Below are 25,474 nucleotides of genomic sequence, written 5' to 3' on the forward strand. Positions count from 1 at the left end.
TGACCTAAGACAGGCAGATTTTACTAGGATTAAATGTCAGGAATTGTGAAAAACTGAGTTTAAATGTATTTGGCTCAGGTGTATGTAAACTTCCGACTTCAACTGTAGATTGACAGTATCAGAGAGATTTGCTTCATGCTTAGCAACACTGACAAGAGGCAAGAACTGGATGCACAATTCAAACACAAATGTCAATTGTACCAATACAAAACAAGTCAATTGTAGTCTTAAGTGGAATATAACAACAGTGTTACAGTGTTTTTCCTCTGAATTAAAAGTGGACACATAGCTAGAATGGACCTGTGTTTGCTGTTATTGATGCAGTGTTGTGGTGTGAGATGTTTTTTTAAGGATATGACCTTGTGTCTAGTGCTTTGTTTTACTGAAATGTATGGTATTGTACACATAAGCCCCACGAAGGCAGTCAGGACACGTACTATAGGCTTATATTATGCAAGGTTATGTAATGTCAAACTTTTCTTTCTAAGGTCGTAGTTTAGCCTTGTGCTTTTTCTCACACACAGCTGTTCATTTATTTTATTTCGAGTGAACTATTGTAGCTTTTAAATGCAGCTGATTTACCAAAATGTTCACGAGAGCCAAATTATTAAAATAGGGACCTGCAATTAGGTGCCCTGCAGGCTACAACCCAAGAGATGAATTAAGGGCCTTTGTGAGGCAGACTAAGAATAGTAAACATGTTAATCTGAGGTTCACAAGAACAAATCCCAAATCTAAAGTTGCATCTCAGTTTGTGTTTACCCTCAGTCATAAATTGCATTACATTGCCTAACCGGGAGTGCTTTTTTTCTGTGTAACTATCGTTCAATAATAATATACCCCTTTGTTTATTAGTGTGGATATTGTGGTATCAAAACTGAGCTGCTTATTCCTCATTATTTGATGCGGTTGGAAATTCCTAACTCATTAAAGCCTAGGCATTGTGCTTCTGTCAGGATTGTGAAAAAGGATGATGCAAATTATCCCCGGATTTCTTCCCAAGGAGCAGGTCTCCCTGTTTATTAAATTTGTTAAAGTGCTTCTGAGCAATGCACATTTTATCCTCTTAATAGTCAAATTAGTATATACTCCAGCAATTACTTAATGTAGTAATCACATCCCCTTGGAATCAAAGGGGGTTTCACAGTCATAAATAGTGTATGGTGCCCATATGAGGACAGCCTCAAAGTTACGTGACTCTGAGGCTGTCCTAATATGGACACAGCAGTAGAGTAATGGGCTTGGCTTCTTCCGTTTCCACTGCGAATACAGTACCTTCAGAAAGTATTCATATACCCTTAACTTTTTCCACATTTTTTTGTTACCGCCTGAATTTAAAATTGATTAAATTACGATTTTGTCACTGGTTTACACGCAATACCCCATTATGTCAAGGTAGAATTTTGTTTTTCACAACTTAATTACAAATTCAAAGCTGAATTGTCTTGAGTCAAGTATTCAACCCTTTTGTTATGGCAAGCCTAAATAAGTTCAGAAGTAAAAGTGTGCTTAATAATAAGTTGCATGGACTCACTCTGTGTGCAATAATAATGTTTAGCCTGATTCCTAAATTACTACCCCATCTCTGTACCACACACATACAAGTCCCTCGGTCGAACAGTGAATCGCAAGCACAGATTCAACCACAAAGACCAGGGCACCAATTGGTAGATGGGGAAAAAAATACATTGAATATCCCTTTGAGCATGATAAAGTTATTAATTACACGTTGGATGGTGTATCAATAGACACAGTCACTACAAAGATACAGGTGCCCTTCCTAACTCAGTTGCCGGAGAGGAAGGAAACCGCTCACGGATTTCACCAATGGTGATTTTAAAAGAGTTATAGAGTTGAATGGCTGTGATAGGAGGTAACTGAAGATGGATAAACGACATTGTAGTTACTCCACAATACTAACATAAATACAGAGTGAAAAGAACGAAGCATGTACAGAATAATTCCAAAATATGCATCCTGTTTGCAATATAAATTAACTTTGTCCTGAATTCAAAGCATTATGTTTGGGGCAATTCCAACACAACACATCACTAAGTACCACCCTTCATATTTTCAAGCATGGTGGTGGCTGCATCATGTTATGGGCATGATTGTCATCGGCAAGGACTATGGATTTTTTTTATAATGAAAAGAAACGGAATAGAGCTAAGCATGAGCGAAACTTGGTTCAGTCTGCTTTTCAACAGACAATGGGAGACAAATTCATACTTTTCAGCAGCACAATTACATAAAAGGCCAAATATACACGGGAGTTGCTTACCAAGAATGTTCCTGAGTGGTTTAGTTACAGTTTTGACTAAAATCAGCCTGAAAATGTATTGCAAGACTTGAAAATGGCTTTCTAGCAATGATCAGCAACTAACTTGACAGAGCTTGAATATTTTTTTAAAGAATAATGGGCAATATTGTACAATACAGGTGTGGTCTTAGAGACTTTCCCAGAAAGACTCATAGCTCTAATCACTGCCAAAGGTGATTCTAACATGAATTGACCCAGGGTATTGAATACTTATCTAATTAAGATATATTAGTGGTTTATTTTCCGATAATATATATTTTTTATCCCACTTTGTAACGCAACAACATGTGGAAAACATCAAGGGGTGTGAATACTTTCTGAAGGCACTGTAGCAGCAGAGGTCTGTGATTCCGTTGACCACTTGCAGTGACTTGCTGGGGGGTATCAGTAGGCCACAGGTCCTGATTCTGTCTCCAGGCAAAACACTGAAATATTGAAGGGAAGGTGTATTGATCGGAGCCAAGTTTTTGGAGCCTTATTTTGATAAATGCACACTCATGTTGTTTAAGTTTCGAGATATTCTCTAATTGGTGTTTTTGAATGAAAAACAAGAAAAAGCTGATCGTATTTAGTTGTACATGGAAACTTGTTATGCTCCTCATATCTAACTGATACAATATGGCATTTCTATAATACCAAGGGCCCTAAATATAACATGCTCAATTTAGTGATAGTAATTGTGATTTAATTCAATATTTTCTATTATACCTACTCCAAGTTATCTGATCCACCTGTGTTTTAAAGTGAACTAAAACTGAACCAATGGAGTAGAGAAGAAGCTGAGTTTCTGTTCTGATGGAGCCATTTTCTTTGTCTCCTTTCCACTCTCCTCACTCTCTCCCATTACTGCAGCAGACTTCAAAGCTGCTGTTGGTATTCACAGCATTCCCTGAAATGGAGTGGGGCTTTCTCTCTGTTTACAGAGCAAATCTAATGCCGGCTCCAATGTACACAATCTAGTCCACTGCCAGTGTTTAGTGCAAAACCCCTTAAGAATTTTGGCGGTAGTTTCAGACAACTGTGTTCCAGACCAATTGGCCTTGAGCTAATGTGACTGTCTCCTTTTTCTCAGGGGGGATTTTTGAGCAAACAGAGGGACCAGTGCCGCTCGTCAGCCCAGAGGAGCTTGCCTTTAAATTTGCGGTGAACAACATCAACAGAAACAGGACTTTATTGCCCAACACGACGTTAACGTACGACATACAGAGGATTAATATCTACGACAGTTTTGAAGCGTCGAGAAAAGGTGAGTGACATGCACTTTGTTTGCCCAGGGATTGTGGCCAATGGCCACGCAGTCTTAAGGATGGAAGCAAGGCCATTGGATGACAGCAGACCATAACAAACCAACCTAAAGGTATATTGCAAGTATTTCTGGCAAGGGGTTTCATTAGTCTAACTCATAGTACTTGGCTGTTATAGATAGTTAATAGTGGTATTTTGTTTGATGTTATTTCATTAACTGCACTCTGAAACCAGGATTTATTCTAGTAGACATATAAGTCTACAACAATTTTTCTTTGTGGTGACAAAACCATTATCCATATCGATTTTTGATAATTCACCAAATACATTATTCAGCTCACTTGTTGAACGTCATAACATATGATATGGTGTCTTTCCGAAAGTTAATTCTCTCTCTGTTCTTGCCATTCTAGCCTGTGACCAACTGTCTTTAGGTGTAGTGGCAATATTTGGGCCCTCACATAGCTCGTCCTCAAACGCCGTCCAGTCCATCTGCAATGCGTTGGAAGTGCCACACATCCAGGTGCGATGGAAACATCACCCTATGGACAACAGGGACACATTTTACGCCAACCTGTACCCGGATTACTCTTCTCTCAGCTACGGCATCTTGGATTTGGTGCAGTTCCTCAAGTGGAAAACAGCCACAGTCGTATACGATGACAGTACAGGTGGGAGTATGACGTTTTCTAACCATTGGGATTGGGGCGGTGAGTTTTCCGAAATCTTCGTAGTACTAAGATCAGCTTAAGTCCAATCATAGCGATACAAAGCTTTCTGGAAACCAAGCGCTTGTAATACTCTACAGTATATACTTTTGTCTGGTAAATGTTATATGTGGAACATCAACCACCAAACAACACTTTACGAGAAGCAAAATATTAATTTTGTTAAATGTTTTAGATATGTGTGTGTTGACAGTTGAATGATGTTGTGCGTGGCTGTTAGCTTTCTGATGTTTGTTTCCTAAAGGTCTTATTAGACTACAGGAACTGATAATGGCCCCCTCCAGGTATAACATCAGGCTAAAGATTCGCCAGCTCCCTTTTGACGGTGAGGACCCCAGGCCTCTCCTCAAGGAGATGAAGAGAGGACGGGAGTTTCGCATTATCTTCGACTGCAGCCACGAAATGGCTGCACAGATCCTTAAACAGGTGAGAGCCTCACTGGCACTGTTCAGAGGTGACATAATTTAACTGATCGACGCTATAGACAATATCAAATTCATATTCTGCGTTGACATATAGTTGAAGTCGGAAGTTTACATACACCTTAGCCAAATACATTTAAACTCTGTTTCACAATTCCTGACATTTAATCCAGGCAAGTAAAACTTGCCTGTTTTAGGTCAGTTAGGATCACCACTTTATTTTAAAAATGTGAAATGTCAGAATAATAGTAGAGAGAATTATTTATTTCAGCTTTTATTTCTTTCATCACATTCCCAGTGGGTCAGATGTTTACATACTCAATTAGTATTTGGTAGCATTGCCTTTAAATTGTTTAACTTTGGTCAAACGTTTCGGGTAGCCTTCCACAATAAGTTGGTGAATTTTGGCCCATTCCTCCTGACAGAGCTGGTGGGTGTAACTGAGTCAGGTTTGTAGGCCTCCTTGCTCGCACACGCCTTTTCAGTTCTGCCCACAAATTTCCTGTGGGATTGAGGTCAGGGCTTTGTGATGGCCACTCCAATACCTTGACTTTGTTGTCCTTAAGCCATTTTGCCTCAACTTTGGAAGTATGCTTGGGGTCATTGTCCATTTGGAAGACCCATTTGCGACCAAGCTTTAACTTCCTGACTGATGTCTTGAGATGTTGCTTCAATATATCCAAATCATTTTTCTACCTCATGATGCCATCTATTTTGTGAAGTGCACCAGTCCTCCTGCAGCAAAGCACCCCCACAACATGATGCTGCCACCCCCGTGCTTCACAGTTGGGATGGTGTTCTTCGGCTTGCAAGCCTCCCCTTTTTTCCTCCAAACACTACGATGGTCATCTTGGCAAAACAGTTCTATTTTTGTTTCATCAGACCAGTGGACGTTTCTCCAAAAAGTACGATCTTTGTCCCCATGTGCAGTTGCAAACCGTAGTCTGGCTTTTGTTATGGCAGGTTTGGAGCAGTGGCTTCTTCCTTGCTGAGCTGCCTATCAGGTTATGTCAATATAGGACTCGTTTTACTGTGGATATAGATACTTTTGTACCTTTTTCCTCCAGCATCTTCACAAGGTTCTTTGCTGTTGTTCTGGGATTGATTTGCACTTTTCGCACCAAAGTACGTTCATCTCTAGGAGACAGAACGCGTCTCCTTCCTGAGCGGTATGACGACTGCGTGTTCCCATGGTGTTTATACTTGCGTACTATTGTTTGTACAGATGAATATGGTACCTTCAGGTGTTTGGAAATTGCTCCCAAGGATGAACTAGACTTGTGGAGGTCTACAGTTTTTTTTGGAGGTCTTTGTCTGATTTCTTTAGACTTTCCCATGATGTCAAGCAAAGAGACACTGAGTTTGAAGGTAGGCCTTGAAATACATCCACAGGTGCACCTCCAATTGACTCAAATTATGTCAATTAGCCTATCAGAAGCTTCTAAAGCTGTGACATCCTTTTCTGTAATTTTCCAAACTGTTTAAAGGCACAGTCAACTTAGTGGATGTAAACCTCTGACCCACTAGAATTGTGATACAGTGAAGTGAAATAATCTGTCTGCATACAATTGTTGGAAAAATTACTTGTGTCATGCAGAAAGTAGATGCCCTGCCCGACTTGCCAAAACTATAGTTTGTTAACAAGAAATTTGTGGAGTGGTTGAAAAACTAGTTTTAATGACTCCAACCTAAGTGTGTGTACATTTCCGACTTCAACTGTACATTCTGGAATTGGTCTTATATTATTATAAAGTTGTCTTACAAAAAAATTGTTCTGCTTTGAGTCATTCTGAAACTTTTTGGAAAACATTATTGCAACAGTGTCAAAACTGAGTAATGTATATCTGTTTTTCAAAGCCAATATTATGTGTTTTGCTGTGCTTATTTTGCCATGATATTTATTGTCTTTTACACTACAGATGAAATGCTGTTATGTGATGTTCTGACTCACACAGCAGGACCACTCTTTGTTGATTTTAATATTGATATTGAAGCACATACTGTGGTTTCTGATGAAAATTGCTGAATTTGGCTCATGTATCTTCCGCTGTAATCTGCATACAGTGGTTACAGATGCATATCAGACCAATAAACTGCAAAATATAAACCATCACAGATTTGTCGCTTACAGTATGTGGTGAGGATACAGAATGTAATCCAAATTCATTTGAACATAAGTAGTTCAGTTTACGTTTGATGTTATAAAAATGTGTTGATGGTTGAAACAGAATAATATATTCAAAAGATTGCTGGCCTTATACGTCATACCCCTTCTGTTAGATATTACTCTTCTGAGGACGAAGAGATGTTCTGCAACTCTAGTTAGGGTAATGGAGGTTTACGTCAAAAATGTATCTTGTATTTTTAAACCCTCTTTAAAAATAGACATGTATAACACTACGTTTGAACTTTAATATGGAGTTTGCTGATAGTCCCTGGCCTCCCCACAATGCCCTGCTTTATACCTGTCTGTCTGCACTCTGCAGCCTGTCTGGTGTTCTCACCTTAAAGCAACCTCCCCTCGTCAGTTCATATCCCCCCTCCAGGTGTAGAGAAAATACATGGAAACATGGCAGGACCAGACCTTCTGTCTGGACCTGTCTCAGAGCTATATCCCAGGTGTCTCTTAAAAAGCGATGACCCTTTAGCGACTGTTCCATCCCAGAAGCACTTTTTGTCACGTTTCTTTAAGTGGTTTGGCCACCGGGGGAGAGAGGGACAGATGGAGGCCAATGAAATGAGGTTGATGAGGATGTAGTAGAGTCAGGCGAGGGACCCAAAACGCACACATCTTAATGTGACTTTGAAAGTTGCAGGTTATATATTTAAAAAATCATACGCTCTTTATACTCCCAGCCATTTAATGAACATTTAAATTGGGCGCTATACTTTCCATAGGCTGGCATTCATCCAACAATAATGTCATGCGTTGGAAATATATTTTTTTTTCTGACATCTTATAGTATTGATAGTGTCATAAATTGTATTTGTAGTCGGTAGGTGCGTTAAATGGAGAAGAGACTTCCACTTCCAAAAAACACAGCAACTTATTTGCATTACCTTGGGTATTCTTCACAACAGATGGTACAATTAAACAGGAAGTACTGCCGCCATGGGAACGTAGAACATTCGAATGTAGATTGAGTGAAATAAGTGGTGGTCGTGATATGGGGATGGTGCAATAGGAGGAACAGATTACTGCTCACTTCTTTGATTGAAGGCCTCCTTTCTCCAGGGAGGGAGTCCCGTGATCAGAGCAATTGCAAACCCTTTAAATGCATGGTGTTGAAAAAGCCCTCAGGCAGCGTGGAATCACAACTTGCTTTTACTTTATTATCCAAGGGTCACATTTGCGCCATATTTTCAACAAAAACAGCATCACGAACTTGACAACGACGACGACACACAGCGATGGTCAATACACTCATTAAGACCTGTGGCTTTCCATTGCTCCTGAACAGCTTCAATGGCGTCCGCCGTTTGTTTGCCATTGTTTGTTTTGACTGTGGATATTGATTGTAAATTACCCCAGCGTGACACAGTGACCTTCTTCATTGTCTTGTCTCTCCAACCCCCCCCCCCCCCCCCCTACAGGCCCAGACGATGGGAATGATGACAGAGTACTACCACTACATCTTCACCACTCTGGTAATTTACATTGCTTGCTAATGCAAATTGAGTCACATTTTTCCCCATCTCCCCACCATTAGATTTTCTTTGATGAATGCTGCTTAATTGCCGATGGGGGTTTGGATCCGGTCCACAATACCAATTTGGTTTGACTAACTGGCAGCGTAATGGAGTCTTCAATAATTTGCCACCTGTAAACACTTCTCTCGCCGTTAAAGTCAACAGAAGTCTTTGAAACGGTAGCACAAAGGCAACAGATTGGAAGTAGATGATGGAGAATGTTGCTTGAGAGTTTGATAGAGGAAACATATTCATGCAGATAACCTACAATAAATCTTGAGGGAAGGTAGATTACTGATTAGGCCTATTGTGTAATATGTCAGATTATTTTGGAAATTATCCCCCATTGTGAGACATATTGAATGAACACTAACACGTCAGGGTTTTCACTGTAGAACTTGCACAAACAGCTTTCAGGTAGTGCAGCAGTGTCCTTTCCACCCTTTTCAGTGCTGTAGTCTAATGGCCCCTTTTAAGCTACATGTCGTTTTGTTCAGAATAAGCACAGGTGTTTTACATTTACATTTCTTTGGAGTCACACCACAATTTGAGTAAGACTTTGGCTCAGGACATTTTGTTCAAGGGTTATACTGTATATGCACATTCTGTGTCCTTTCATCAACAAACTATTCACAGTTCCACCTTGAATATCCCCTACTGCCATATTGAAATTGGAGGACGTCAGAAACACTAACTCACAATACAGAAACACATTACTAGGAGGCGACGACCTCCCTCGGGTGTGTTATTGTGTCCTGTGCCCAGTCTGTTCACTGCTCCCAGTAGAGTACAAGGCTGGGCAGCACAGATTTAATCTTTCTGTCTGGTGACAAAAGGACAGGGCAGGATTAATACAGTGGTCCCCATGGTGATGGTGTTGATGGTGCTGTATGTGTTCCTATTGGACAGAACTCTCTTTATTTCTCTCTCTCTCTCGCTATCTGTCTCTATCTCTCTCACACACTCACACGCTCGCAAACACTCACTCATACTGGGGATCAGGAGGATGGGGGCTAGACAGACCCTAGCATGATGGACTTGGCCAGTCTGTTGTGATAATACAATATGGCATACAGGGCCAGGCATGTCGCGTGTCATCTTGGCATTGTTCTGCCGTGCGTCGTCATTTGTGTAGGCCTATCACAACAAACATTTTAACAGTACCCAAAGCTGTCCCTGTCACACTGTATAGGTCTCAACCAAGCAGGAGAGAAACTAGTTGAGTTATTGATGGTTGAGTACTTCAGATATGATATAAAATATACAGACACACATTTTAGTTGATCTATTTTACATTTCTCAAAACATAGGATTTATTAATGGAATGATATGGGACCGCTAGATCCATCTAGAGCAGTAATACACTGTCATACTGACGGTCATGCCATTTCAAAGATTATACCTGCCTGATTATACCTGAAATGATGAATACATCTATGGCATATAGGGCAACAATATTCCCCTCGATAATATTCAGTGATAATGTTCATGTTTATCATCCTGGGTGAGGGGAACACCAAATTATTAGAGCGTGAACAGGTAATACCAGATTGGCAGCAGGGTAATATAGCAGCAGCCTTGTCCTCTGAAATGAGGACATTTACACCCTACAGGGTTATCTCCAAGAATCTCTGCTGAGAACTTTATGTTTCCCACCTTCCTGTATTAGTGCATTGTCAGTGATATGGAGCATTTTGAAGGTACAGAGGCACAGAATGTGTGGTACTGTATATAGTCTAATGTTGATTGACAAATGCAGAATTTTCCCAGTCAAGTAATTGAATTCAAAGATTACTGCAACTCTCATAAATGGTGCATGTTTAGTTTGAATCCATTACCTGATGGTATTTTATACTTTGCAATGGTTGACATTGCCCTCAACAACTCACAATCTTCGAATGGCTGTTTGAATGTGTGCTTGAGTTATAAAATAATTTACAACATCACAATTTCTTGTCAAAACATTATTTTTAAGGAACTTGTATGCTTCGCAATAAACCTGGTGCACATAACCTGAAGAAAATGGTTTCCCACAAATGGCATTTAGTACGACAGGGACTTTAAAAAAATTGTGCCATATGAACCCTACTGCTTGTGGAGAGAAAAAAATAAAACAATTCTGTATCTGGAGGCAAGCGGTCTTCAGCGTGTGTCTTACACGCTCCCGTTCCCCCAGCACTAACACCACAGGGTGCTAATGAAATATCTATTATGTTCCTGCAAATGTCTTTTCCGAGGCCCCGTGGCACATTCCAACATGATATGTGTCGACATGTGACTTCACACTTGAGCCGGGATGGCTGCCCTAGAAATTACAGTTGCTCAGAGAAATCTGTGTTTGCTTATGGGTTGCGGAGGGACTGTAGCGGCTGCATTATTAATCCAGCAGATGAAGTGGTTCCCCTTTTAGGCGATGAACGTCGTCTGCTTCATTTACTCAGAGAATATTTAGGATGAGCCACAGCGGCAGAACACAGGGTAAAAGGTCATGCCTTCAGGTTTTACTTCTGCACAACAACCAGCCAACACAAAGCTTTGAGACATGATAAAGGAGTCAAAGCACAGTTTTACCTGGTCCCTCTGTATCATGGTAATTCGCATTAAATGGTTTTGTTTATACTTGCAGTTGTGGTTGTGTATAATCATGAAGGTTCAGGTTGAATTACATTGGAGGAAGTCAATTTGAAATGCCATGTTAAGGTCAAACATTCAACATGGTTTCCATCTAGTAGTTTAAGTGAACCTACCTACTGTACCATACCAAAATGCCTTTGTGAATGAGGATTAGTGAATGGCTTTAACCACACTGAGAGAGACTGACACCAACACCTTGTGTTTGGCTTCATTGACTGAGGAACACACTACACTTGAAACACTATACCCTTATCCTCCAGACGGCTCAAAGCTCAATCCTTTCTTTCACTTTAATATCTCCCATTTACCACCCTCTCTATCCTCTCTTCTCTAACAGTAACAACGAGGCCCCAATCCCAGCCGTCCGAAGCTAAACACGATCATCTACTCTTTGTTTCATCCCTCTCTTTCTGAAGGACCTCATGGCTATCGACCTGGAGCCCTACCGTTTCTGTGGCGTCAACATGACCGGCTTCCGCATCCTCAACGTGGACAACCCTCAGGTGGCGTCCATCGTTGAGAAGTGGTCCCAAGAGAGGCAGATACCTCCCAAGCCCGACTCGGGTCTCCTGGAGGGGATCATGACGGTATGCTTTTGGTCTTCTGTTGTGGAACTCTGAGGCTGATAGTATGCTAAAATCAGCATGAAAGACATCATATTGATATCTATATACTGTGTGTCTTTCACCAGCCCTACTCTCAACATTTTATGTCAATAACAACATTTTGGGGGAAAAAATGCAGATAGAACATTATAGTCTCATCTGTCGTAACAGTACTACCACTATATCGCTACTATTAGTAACAGTATTACTACTATTACTACTACTGCTACATACCACCAATTATGCTAATAATAATGACAATGGTGATACTTTTGGGGCCTATTATCATCATGAAGTCAGATAAGAAGCGCTTGGAAGCAGGATGTTCACAGTCTACTAAATTCTGAACTAATTCATTCAATGTATTCAGGGGAGCTCAAAATCATTCTCAAATCCCATCACAATGGTCTAAATCCAATAATCGCAAATCCCATCCCTGATATTCCAATAAAGCCTCTTTTTACGCTCTAACTTAATAAGCGAGCGTCGCTAATGGAAGATAAAGAGTTATACATGCGCGTGGTATATTCAATATGAATATTAGATTGTTGCAATCCCTCGCTGTTTGTTTATCTATTAATGGATTTGACTGGGGTTCAGATACACGACACTCTGACAGGTCTCATTATTTCTGTATGGAGAAGGAGGGGTTTTATGGAAAGGAGTGCGCTCGCTCCGTGTAGTATGCACTTTTAATTGCTCCCGGAACTCCCTAAGAGATAGAATCTAGGTGACACAAACATCAAGGTAGGCTGCCTTTAATTTCGTCTTACTCGCCTGGAAAGCTTCATATACATATTTACAAAAGGAATTGAGCTCACTTTCTCGGGCATGCTATCTGGAAAATAAGAAACGTCTGAGCACTTTGATTTCCCTTTGTTAGCTTTCTCTCAAACACTTTTGCTGCTACTGGTGCAAAGGGAGTGGACTCCCCTTGTCCACAGCCGTCAGCTGAAATAATGTCCCCATTTATTCCAGACAGATGCTGCTCTGACGTACGACGCGGTCCACATCGTGTCCGTCTCCTACCAGCACGCACCACAGATGACGGTCAACTCGCTGCAGTGCCACCGCCATAAACCATGGAGGTTCGGCGGACGCTTTATGAACTTCATCAAAGAGGTGATGCTGAGCGTTTTGTTTTCATTTGATGTTGATGTTTGATCTTGTGTGCGGCGTCCATATTAGGAGATTGTGGATGCCGTACTGTTTGTCTCTGAATCCATTCGACAAATGCAATTACATTTGGAGAAGAAGGAAACTTTGTGTAATCACGGAACATACATTTTACAGACAGAAGCAATGTTATCTGGGTAAATCTCTTATTCATGGATAGTGTCTCAAAGTAATGACCTACTCAAAGCTGTGTTAATGTAATCTCTCCAGCTAAATTCCCTGTATTCATAACCTATTTACAGATGGCAAAACTCACAGTGAGTCATTGTGTCCTATTTTTACTGAAAAGGGAAACTGGTGCGCCCTTCTGTGCACTGTTCACAGTAAGACTGTTTGAAACAGGCGAGTCGTATAATCAGCTCTTGTTTCATTTCACAAGAGAGTGTGTGATGACTGACTCAGAATAGTCAGATTAAGGCTGTAGAACATGATGCCATTGTGACACGGCGCCTAGTGTACCGAACATCACAAGGCCAGAGCCCGGAGTATAAGTGAGGGGAATGTGTTAGCTCCATAGCTTCATCAGTAGCTCCATCATTGCCAGGGGTAACAGACACATCTCTGTGAGCGCGGAGAAACAGGAGGAGGGCTCTGGTGGGAGGGAGGGAGGGAGGGGGAAATATCAGTCGATCATAATGATGGGCAGTTATGTGTTTTTTTTCTCCCTTGTGTGGAAACAAGTGAAGGACATGGTCTTTAATTAACACTGTGGTCTGGGAGAAAATGTGTCTGAGGCGTTGGGATGTGAAATGTAATTAAAAATGAAATGCAGCCCGGTGTGTGTGTGTGTGTGTGTGTGTGTGTGTATGTGTGTGTGGCCTTGGTGTTTGTTTTTACATGTGTGCGTACTCACATGCTTTAATGAATGAGTGTTAATTTGCGGTCGTGTGTATTTCTCTGCAGTCTCACTGGGAAGGCCTGACGGGGAGGCTGTCGTTCAACAGGACCAGTGGCCTCCGCACAGACTTTGACCTGGACATCATCAGCCTGAAAGAGGAGGGCCTGGAGAAGGTAACACACCTCATTCCCGACCACAATGTTTTCAACTATCAAACTAACCACACTTTAAAGAAGTTTAGTGTTACGTAATAGTTTCGCTTTTCACTCAGTCTGAGGACATAGGACATGAATGGAAATGTAAAATACATACAACAACAAAAAATACAACAATAACCCCTGGTGATTTTACACCTACACAGATTTATTTATCATCTCCAAAATATACTATACTCTCTTTCTCTCTTAGGACATAACATTTGTTTTGCATATCCCCTGTTAAATCGTCTCGAGTGAAAATCTGAAATCCATTCCAGTTTTCTTCTTTAATATGGAACAAATAATGCACAACGGTCTCCATTTGACAGTATCATTTACCTCCTAACAAGGAAGCCAATGGGCTGTTCAAACATAAGCATACGTTAATGGCTCATAAAGCAAATTGGATGAGGGAAGACATTAAAGTGTTAATTGCAAGTCTCAAATGGTAATTCGAGTTGTTGCCCGAAATGCAGTTTGCTAATGAGGTGTATAAACCTCACTGTTTAACCCACAAAATAAAGTCAAAAGTTGGTAATGAAGAAGGATAATAATAACTTCCTGTGTTATTTTAAAAGGCAGAGTAGCACCCTGCGGACTATAACTGCTTTGTGGTGATATGGGTTAGTCATGCATTATGGAAACATTAACTTGAGATAAGTGCCATTATGACTTCCTCAAGCGCTCCCGTATGGCAGAGCCTGTATGAGCCTGTATAATAGCTAGGACATGTCAGCTCAGAATATCACTGCAGCTCCAGGCTGGAACAACCACAATGCGCCAAACTATTTCCGTATCTCATTCTTCTGCTGTGCTGGGTCTACTGTTCTATTTGCACATCTTTAGTGTGCTAAAAACAGCATGAAATACATGCTATATAGGCCTACTGTGTTTTTCTACATCCCTGGTCTCAAGCTTGTTACTTATCCCACAGTACTCAATGGATTGCAGGATTTTGTCTCTTTATATCTGTGGAATCGGCTTTTGCTAACTGTTCTAGCCAGTAAAGATAGCGACTTTTAGGCCTAATCTGCCCTAATTGAATATTAGCCCGAGTTTGAGCTCATACTGGAATTAGGAGAGGTTTCCAGTCGGAGTGGAAAATTCACTGACATTAAAATAAAAGAGGGAAGAAAAAAAGTCAGAAGCTCTCTTTTCCCTGTAGTGGCACGAGTAAATAACTTCTGAATTGCTTCATTGGCTATACACATTTAATGAATTGAGTTAATTGGCCACAATTAGTAAGACTAGGCTGGCATGCAGAGTGGAAGACATGGATATTTTTTAAAGCAGCTCTTCTCTTCAGTTGCATAGTCCTTTTTGGGGGGACTGTTTCACACAAGCTGTAACTAATATGCTTTTCAAATTCGAGCATATGCTCCTCAGTGGATCAGACAGAAGGACTTTATCAGGTGTTTTTCACGCTGGCTGCGATGCAGCGCGTTTGTGTACCTTTTAAACGGATCCACCTCGAGTGCCAGCCAGCCCTGTGAATATTAAATGGCACTTTGGTAGTTACGCATGAAGGAGAAAGAGAGGAGGATGGGAAGGAGGAGAGTAGGGAAAGCGAGTGACTGCGAAGTAGACATGCAAAATTAGATCGTTACCGACAGTCTACAGGACTGACTATTTTTCTGGTAATGATATGTTCCAGAGTTGTCACGACAGTATGGAAGGGGCTTTTTTTTGCCCAGAAGGCGCTACTCTAGTGCAACTCCTTGTATTTGCTCTGATCTTTTGGTATTTATCTTCGTGAGATTACTCAGAGCAGAACTTCTCTGCCAGCATTATCAAGCTTTTATATTTCCATTGCAGACAACCCCATGCTGGTCTTTCTTTTCAAAATGAATTGTAGGATTTGTGTTTTGCTACGTTCCTAAGGGCACAAAACTGCAAAGATACCAGACCTGAAATAACCATATGATAATTGCGCTAGGATGCTTATCTAGTTTGCTATTTTTAATGCTCTGGTTTCTGTATGTGTTTTAACCACTGAAAGGAGTAGATTATGAAGCCTAAATGGAAGTCTAAATGGAAGACATTGATCAGGAAATTATATTTGATTGCTCTCCTACTTTTTTCTCACACATACTACACAGAAACTAACAACCCATCTTCTTTTCCTACATTCAGAAAAGTGCTCCAATTACCTATTGTGTGTGTTGTCAGAGAAGCGTTGCAAGTGAAAAGAATGTTTGTTGTAGGAGTTCGACAAGGCTGTGCTCCCTCTTCATTTCAACTATTCAGAAGCTATGATATTCACAAGGTATTGGTATTTTTAGAACAAGGCCAACAGAAGGGGTGACAGGTGACAGTTTGGAGAGTCTGATATCTTTTGATACGCTAAAGTTGCAGAACACAACACAATGTTTTCGTGTTAATCTTAGAGACTACAACTGAATTAATGTTGTTTAAATTCGATTACATTTTAGACAAATTTCAAATTTTTGCATATTATTTATGTACAAAACCGTAACACCAGGATGAAGTGAAACATATCCATCATAATTCCATCATTCGATTTCTTAGACTTCTCTCTCCTACAATGTCAATTATTTTTGAACCTGTCTCCACATCCCACCACCACCTCTCCCAATAACCTCATGGCGTATAGTGTGTCCAGAGGTGACACAGCCAATCAGCTAATGGAAATGTGTCCCGGTGGGCGCTATTGCAGCAAGGCTTGTGGGAAGTCAGGGTCATGAGTTGCCACAGTAGAAAGGTGAAGTCGAACTCTTACACGCTTTTCATCTTCCCACAGGTGGGGAAGTGGAGTGCGTCCGGAGGTCTCAATATCACCGAGGTGCCCAAGCGGAAAGGGATGAACATCACAGACTCACTGGCCAACCGTTCCCTGGTCATCACCACCATCCTGGTAGGTTAGCCGACTTTGATCAGCCCTTCGTGAAAGCTCTCTCTCTCTCTCTCTCTGAGATTTGAGCTTTTCTGCTTGACAAGCTACTCAAAACATTACCTTAGGAGATGGTACTTTATATATCAGTGTCTTATTATTCACTATTTTACAGGGAAACCAATTTTCCCTTGCGAGTTATGTATAATTTACATTTGGAAAAATAACATCTTTAAACATGGTCCATGTTATAAGGTTGAAAAAGCATGTTTGGCATTGAGGCCCTCTCCGCTACCACCACTCAGACGGGGAAATCAGAGATATCTGTCAAATTAATCACAGTGAATTAACTGAACACCACCTGGAATTTACCTCGCCAATCTGAATCCAGCTTGGATTGTCTAGGGATGTACTGTAGAGCATCATTATGTCACATTAAGATCACCATGGGGATGTGAGGCACTAGCAGTGCAAGGAGCCTGTAGAGAAGAAGACAGGGAGCCACACTGGACCAGTCTATAAAATATCCATTAATTACATGTTAGGAAATAAACAAGTGTTCTCTCCCACCAGCTTTACACATTCATTTGCAGATCGTCTATTGTGTATTCATACGCCTGTGAACTGGGAGGTTAGAGGGTCTTTGTGGAGCTATCACCGAGGTGCTGACAATGAACATCCCCCACGAGCTTATTCTGGACGGACACACAAGTTACCAACAATGATAAACACTCTCATTAAGCCTCGATTGGAGCGGAAGGCTGTAATTATGACCGAGTGAGGTTTAGAAGAGATATAATCAGTGCCTTCTGGTGCTAACCATGGGGAGTAGCAACTTCAATCACAAAGACAAGAAATAGAACCAAAAAACAGGTGTTGTTTAGAGCTGCAGCCAAAAATAAATACACGAAATAATAAGATTTAGGGTCAGTTTCTTTGAGCCAGATTAAGCCTATTCATGGACTAAAAAACATTTCCTATGGAAATTCCCCATTGGACATGCTTTTCGATAAGGTTTAGGTCCAAATCAGCCACTTGCATGGATCACCTGCATCTTTTGACAGTGTATGATGGTTTAGGAGTATTCTAGAAATCAACACTTTTAGATTGTGAAAGCAGAATGAGAATAGAGCATCAGCAGCACTAATATCAGTGTCTGTGTTTTTTTCCCTCCATTCTGCGCTTAATGACATTGCATCAAACTGATCGCAGCGATCCGCGAATAAGACGTCTGACAGTTTTATGGCGATAACTTCTCGCATTCCACGACGAGATTAAGATATTTAATGTGTTTCCCAGCTCTCGCATTAATTGTTTTCACTCCATTGCCTGCAACTGTGTCTGCATATCTCCTTCCCCGTTTTCTTATGTAAACCCATGCTGCGTTAGAGAGTGTGAAACTGGTTTAAACACTTTGATTTGAGTCCAAACCTTGGGGAATTTAAAGAGTTGGGAAGGCTAGAAACAGATGGTAATGACTTTTTTCTTCCCCTCTCAACACGCAAACTTTTGGATCAAGATAATTGGACAACTTCAACAAAGTTTTCCCACTAAGCTCTTGCTTTCTATCTAAATGCATTATTATCAAGTATTCCTTGGTTATCATTTATTTAAAGGTATCGTCCTAATTGCAAACGGCCAACTAGCTACATGTTAGGATTGCAACCAATTATTTACTTGAACATTTTCTGTCCCTGAGATGGTGTTTTGGGTGTAGAAAAGGACACCTGTTAAGTGTCAGACTAGGATGTGCTATACCAGGGGTGTTAGACGTGTTTTGATTCTTCCACCAAGACCTCCCTTCAAGGCATTTACCATCAAGACAACATGATTTGAAACAACAGTGATTTCCATATTTTCCCACAGCTTTATTATAATATACATCAATCGCTTTCTTTGCCACCATAAGCATAGCTAACCCCACCCTGTGAAACACACGTTTTTCTGACCGAGTGGTAAACCGTGTTATGACTGGTTATTTCCCCCTCTTTAACGGCTTTTCTAGCAGCTTTGTGTAACACAAAGACGTGGCCGATGGAAATACAAAAGCAGAGGTCACCTTGACTGGAGAATCAATTACTCTGCTTATGAATAGACTTCATTAATTGTATGTCTGACCATCGGAAGCAATAAATAAATAGCCCATGAGGAAGTGGACAACCATGTCTTTATAAAATGCACAGTGGGATATCTATGGGCCCTATTTTGCAGACAGATAGTGGCAGACACTAAATAAAGGGAAATATCGAGCCATCCGCCATCCTTTCTTTGAGAGTTTAGTCATTGTTCATGCAGGCAATAGGCATTACCTGGAGACAGCAACATTTCAGGCATGGTCCATTTCATTGAAGCATTCTATTCCTAATCAAGCTTTTCTTCAACCTGATATTATGAGGAGCCAGGGAGAATATTACAGGGCAGTAAAGACCGCTAGCTCTCTGACCATAAACTGCATCGTGCCGTAGTATACAATGTCTACCAGGGGCAGTAGGCAGGGATGTGGGAGGGGGAATGGCCAGGGAAGGTTGGCTGGCTGCAGAGGCTATTTTGGAGTGCCTAGATTCACCATCTATTGTACATCAACGAGACTTCCTATTGCATGCTGTGCATTTCTCAGATTGCACAGCATAACCGTCACTTGAATCAGTTAGATTTTCCTGTCGACATACAGTGCATTTGGAAAGTATTCAGACCCCTTGACTTTTTCCACATTTTGTTGCGTTACAGCCTTCTTCTAAAATTGATTAAATTGTTTTTTTCCCCTCATCAATCTACACACAATACCCCATAATGACAAAGCAAAAACAGTTTTTTTTTAAATTTAGCAACGTTATTAACAATAAAAAGCCGAAATAGGACATTTACATAAGTATTCAGACGATTTACTCAGTACTTTGTTGAAGCACCTTTGGCAGCGACTACAGCCTCGAGTCTTCTTGGGTATGACGCTATAAGCTTGGCACATCTGAATTTGTGGAGTTTCTCCCACTTCTCTGCAGATCCTCTCAAGCTCTGTCAGGTTGGATGGGAGCATCGTTGCACAGCTATTTTCAAGTCTCTCCAGAGATGTCTGATTTGGTTCAAGTCCGGACATTCAGAGACTTGTCCCGAAGCCACTCCTGCGTTGTCTTGGCTATGTGCTTAGGGTCGTTGTCCTGTTGGAAGGTGAACCTTCGTCCAGTCTGAGGTTCTGAGTGCTCTGGAGCAGGTTTTCAGCAAGGATCTCTCTGTAGTTTGCTCCGTTCATCTTTCCCTCAATCCTGACTAGTCTCCCAGTCCATGCCGCTGAAAAACGTCCCCACAGCATGATGCTCCCACCACCATGCTTCCCTGTAGTGATGGTGCCAGGTTTCCTCCAGACGTAACACTGTCATGTGCCTTTTACCTAGGAGTGGCTTCCGTCTGGCCACTCTAGCCTGATTGGCGGAGTGCTGCAGAGATGGTTGTCCTTCTGGAAGATTCTCCCATCTCCACAGAACTCTGGAGCTCTTTTAGAGTGACCATCGGGTTGTTGGTCACCTCCCTGACCAAGGCCCTTCTCCCCCGATTTCTCAGTTTGGCCAGGAGGCCAGCTCTAGGAATAGTCTAGGTGGTTCCAAACTTCTTCCATTTAAGAATGATGGAAGCCACTGTGTTCGTAGGGACCTTCAATGCTGCAGACCTTTTTTTGGTGTCCTTCCCCATATCTGTGCTTTGACACAAGCTCTACAGGCAATTCCTTCGACATCATGGCCTGGGTTTTGCTCTGACATGCACTGTCAACTGTGGGACTTTATATAGACAGGTGTGTGCCTTTCCAAATCATGTCCAATCAATTGAATTTACCACAATTGGACTCCAATCAAGTTGTAGAAACATCTCAAGGATAGTTAATGGAAACAGGATGTACCTGAGCTCAATTTCGAGTCTCATAGCAAAGAGTCTGAATAGGGTATTATTTTGTAGTAAAATAAAAAATAAAAATTTTGCTTTGTCATTTTGGGGTATTGTGTGTAGATTGAGGAGGGAAAGTATTTATTTAATACATTTTAGACTAAGCCTGTAACGTAACACAACGTGGAAAAAGTAAAAGGGTCTGAATACTTTCCGAATGCACTGTACATTCTGTTAATGCAAGGAAAACCATTCCGCTCGTCCATATTTAAACATACAGTGCAGCTAACCACACATTGGACCGGAGTCTCCCTGTCTTATCAGCACTTATCAGCCCAACAACGACTTATCAGCCCAGATCACTTTGCCTCAATTAGGTGCGTGTGCCGAAGAACAAATGGAAAAAGCTGACCTCAACGCTGGTTTCCATTAGATTTTTTGTGTCTGCGCAGGAGGAGCCATATGTCATGCTTAAAAAGTCTGACAAGGCGCTGGTTGGCAACGACCGTTTCGAGGGATTCTGTATCGACCTGCTCAAGGAGCTGGCCAGCATCCTGGGCTTCACCTACGAGATCCGCCTGGTGCCTGATGGGAAGTACGGATCGCAGGACGACAAGGGCCAGTGGAACGGCATGATCAAGGAGCTGATGGAACACGTGAGTTGGACTACCAGTTACCTTCTGACTGTTACTATTACTGTCTTACTATTGCTTAAAGCTAGTGTTCAACATTTAAATTATTGAATCTGTAGTCAAAACATCTAATAATTTACGTCTGGTTTGTTGGGACTCTGTTTTTGTCTGATAGAATCTGATTTGAACCTTATCACAATCAAACTTAATGTGTTTTTTTTTTACAACAAATATAAGGATTTAAGACATACTATGAAGAATACAAGTATAGCAACATATTAAAGTTGGTCTTGAACGCATCAGATGAAAGCATCAAAGGCTGTTAAAATATAGCTGACATTGACAACAAGGACAGTGCCCCGCTAGCCTTTTGAGAGTGTCCCTCCCCATCGCCCTCTTCTTGTCCTCAGCCCCCCTGGTCAACGATGTGCTCGGGCTGGAAAAGTTGTAATTGCTTAAGTGGCATTTAGAGAAGGGAGAGGGTGGGAGTCGGACGGTTCGAGTCAATGGCTAGGTGCAGAAAGGGTTAGGAAAGGTGGGCTAGTGCCGCAGCACTTAATCTCTACCTTAGCCAGATCCAGCTTTTATCAGATCCAGGTTGATATCTGTAACCTTGAGGGGGAACTAAGAGATTAAGGCAGGAAATGTTGCTTATAGAAATACATGCTTTCTTCTTAATGAACAGTAAACATAGGCTACGCATGTACTGTATGTTATTGCAGCTTACTATTTTTTTGATATGATCATTATCATTATCGTATTCTGCATTGTTGGAAGGGCCTTTTAGTAAGCATTTATTTCACTGTTAGTATACACACGTTGTTTCCGAAGCATGCGACTATAAAGTCGATTTGATTTGATTTGACAGAGTTGACTGTTACCAATAGACACTATCTAGACAATAGCCTGGATATACACACTGATTTCAGTCTTTCACGTTTGTTTTAAGGGAAACAATGTGATTCAGTCTGGGCTTCAAAGCTATCTAGACAATACAGTAGAGCACATTTGAAAACAACAAAGCAAGTTTCAGAGCACCTGTATCTATCTCCATATATCCCGTGCTGTGAAATGTACTTTGTACTGTACTCAGTGCACTCCAACACATTTGCCCCCTATAGTGTGTTAGGGGCAACATATACTTAGTACAATGCAGATTAATTCAAGCGGTCCTCCATGTTTTGTTTTATGGTTTGAGTTCACTCTCAGCAGTTCCTCACAGTTAAATAGTTGGCTGAAGAGGTCTCTGTGCCCAGTAATTCCTAAACACTTATCTTGGCTTGGGTAGAACTGAGCATGCTACCTGATGTTTTCTACAGTTCTACTGTATTTGGGTCTATTGCTTCCATGTCAGCTGATAGTAGAACAATCAAGAACACCAATGTTCCATTCCGATATTACGTACTGTAGGTCTACCTATTATCCTCATCATGGTTGTAGAATACAGTAATATAGGACTAGGTTTTGATCTAGTATGTTCCTTGCACAGTATGTAAAGGGTAAGTGTGCTATAGACTGTCTCCCTGTGCTACTGCTCTTTATAGCATCACCACTGCTACAGTGTATGGATTTATTTAGCTGGTTCTATTTCCTTCCTCCTGTCTATACTGATAAGCTGATCTTGAATCAGCAGACAGGAAAAGGACACTTTGGAGTCAGCTCAAGAGAACTGACCTGAGATTGCCATGAGAAGCTTGGATGGATATTGGTTTCCATACAAGTAAATTGTGCATATTGTTGTGAAATTGTTAGATACTACCTGTTAGATATTACTGCACTGTTGGAGCTAGAAACGCAAGCATTTCGCTACACACGCAATAACATCTGCTAAACACATGTATGTGACCAATACAATTTGATTTGACAATCATGGCCGTGGTGCTGCATTCTGTTCATCCCAAACCAGAATCACCATGTGTCATTGGCTAATGTGCTGGCCGGTTTGACATCCAATGGAAGTCATGGATATGTTTCTGGGATGCTTTTATGCAAATTAACAGAGGTATGAGCTCAGATGACAGTGACAGCAAACAAATCTTTCTGAAAAATTTGTACACAAAAATAGTACACAGGGAGGGGGTGCTTTATTAATGGACAGTGTCAATGTTATTTATCGGTTAAATGTATTTCCTTCAGATATTTTTTAACCCCCACCATGCTACATTACAATGCTGCCGTTTACTATTGACAACTCACCCAACGTGTCACCTAGTTAGACTAATTCATTGTTTTAAGGAAGACAACAAGCAAAACAAAGCCGTCTGCGGTTGTTTTTGGCTGATTCATCCTGTCAGCCCACAATCTCACATAAATCATTGTTTCATTACTCAACGGTGCAGTACTCGTGTGGGTTTATTAAAAGCAGTTGTAAGCCTTCATTCATCTTTGTCGGTCACCGAGCCCTGTCAAACAAAGAAGCAAATGTGGAACGACTAAAATAAAGTCTGTTGTTGTTATGTCTGATGTCAACTGATGTCAACGCGTAGGAAGGAGCGAATGGTCTCTGATTTCTAAAAACTAAAAACATGCATGCATGTAGCTGGGTTAGTGTGTTTATATACATTTCCTGAGATTGTACTATTGAATAAACAAAGAAAGAAGTATTGCAGTGTGTCTCACCTACAAGTCCAACTTTGTGTGCATCACGTGAATATCTTTCTGTTTTTGCATACACATGTAAATGTGCATAATATACATGATTAATTGGCCGTTGTGTGTAAATACAAATGGGATAAATCTTGAATGAGAAAGAGTGTGTGTGTTGTGGCTAATTAAATAGAAAAAGCCTTCCGTGCCCATGTAGCATAGCGACCTTTATTTTCCTCTGAGTCGTTAAAGCCCACTACAAAGCCAAAGGGCATTGTGGGAAAGGCGTTAAATTATGCAACAGGTCATGTTAAACTTGATTTAGTCACAATAGATGATCCAATTAATCATGATGTTGATGCCGGTATTAATTGCGAGCTTAACACATCATTTGTTTCTGTTCAATTAATCTCTTGCGCCGACAGACACAGGAAGGTTACGGCGAAACAAATGCACGCCACGGCTAGCCACGCATCTCATTGTCCACATGTTGAGATAGCAGACTGGATTTGGGACCTTGGCAAGATTTTGGATTGAAAAAGGGCTTTATTTGCAGTCCTAGGCACGTACATGCACGTGGGTCTCTATCTGAGGGTCGCAGACCTGATTGGTTTTACAGTGGAACAGGGAGGGGGTTTTGACTACTGAGGGCAGGACAGTGGTCAGAGCTGTCATTTTGACGGACGGGCAGCATGACTTTCAATTGCATCAACAAACACAGCTACATTATTCTGCTACATTATAGTATTTTTGTGCTTTAGAATTCTACTTGAAGGATAGGATGATGTTATAGTCATGCAAATTCTATGGTCACTCTGCAATCCTTTGCTATTCAAGGGGGACGTACTGTAGAGTCAGACGATGGAATTACCAGGGACTACATTTCTCTAGTCATATATGCAAATTGAAACAGTGGTGGACAATGAGGCAGTTGGAGCACCGTATGCAAATCTTTGTAAAACAATCATCGGGTTAAGAGGTACAGGAAATGTGGCGACCTGTGTCATTTGTGAGACAAATGTTCTCCAGCGCTGTCCAAGATTATCATTCAATACAACTATAAGACTAAATAATCAAACCAACCCCACAAACGTTAAAACCAGTAAATGTCAAGGGACTGAAAGTAACACAGATTGTTACAGTTAACCTCTGACGGGAGTGTTGATCTAGGTGTAATTGTATGTATCCTACAGAATGTCATCAGGTGTGGTAGTATGAAGGTAGCACAGCTCTAAGCTTACAATACCATCTGCGCGCCCACAGATAACACAGAGCCATGTGGCACTCAGCAGGGTACTATCAGGTTATCACGCGTGTACTCGGCAATACGTGTCTAAGCAGAAAATAGCCGTGCAGCGTGTATATTAGCCCACCATAGGGATGGCTGAGATTGGCTGGGATCACCTGCTGCTAGGTCTTCCGGTTGAGTGGCAGCTAGCTTGAAAAGCGGCAGAGAACAGAGGAAGCGGGTGTGTGTTGTAAACGTAAATGTTTAATGAGGGCACAGTGGATTGCACCACATGATAGATTGCCTGTGCCCACACTGTCTCTTTGTTAAGCTTTCTTGTGTTTAGCCACCACAGTGTTGGCCACAGGCACAGGTATAATCCAAACGGTCACACGCGGAGTTTCGACCATTTTCTTATACTGACCCCCATTGACTGCTCTGAATGTTAG

General features: G+C 41.3%; 1 protein-coding gene across 1 annotated transcript in view; it reads left to right on the forward strand.

Annotated features, from left to right (window-relative positions):
• Positions 1-25,474, forward strand: part of LOC120047127 (glutamate receptor ionotropic, kainate 3-like) — a 115,632-nt gene that overhangs the window by 67,905 nt on the left and 22,253 nt on the right. The window contains exons 2-10 of the mRNA XM_038992665.1: positions 3,393-3,566; positions 3,979-4,236; positions 4,538-4,719; positions 8,310-8,363; positions 11,456-11,626; positions 12,623-12,766; positions 13,724-13,831; positions 16,617-16,730; positions 21,032-21,235. Of these exons, the coding sequence (XP_038848593.1) occupies positions 3,393-3,566; positions 3,979-4,236; positions 4,538-4,719; positions 8,310-8,363; positions 11,456-11,626; positions 12,623-12,766; positions 13,724-13,831; positions 16,617-16,730; positions 21,032-21,235 (1,409 nt within the window). The remainder of the gene's footprint in view (positions 1-3,392; positions 3,567-3,978; positions 4,237-4,537; positions 4,720-8,309; positions 8,364-11,455; positions 11,627-12,622; positions 12,767-13,723; positions 13,832-16,616; positions 16,731-21,031; positions 21,236-25,474) is intronic.

Source organism: Salvelinus namaycush, chromosome 5, assembly GCF_016432855.1.
Source record: "Salvelinus namaycush isolate Seneca chromosome 5, SaNama_1.0, whole genome shotgun sequence".
In the NCBI taxonomy this organism is placed as follows: domain Eukaryota; kingdom Metazoa; phylum Chordata; class Actinopteri; order Salmoniformes; family Salmonidae; genus Salvelinus; species Salvelinus namaycush.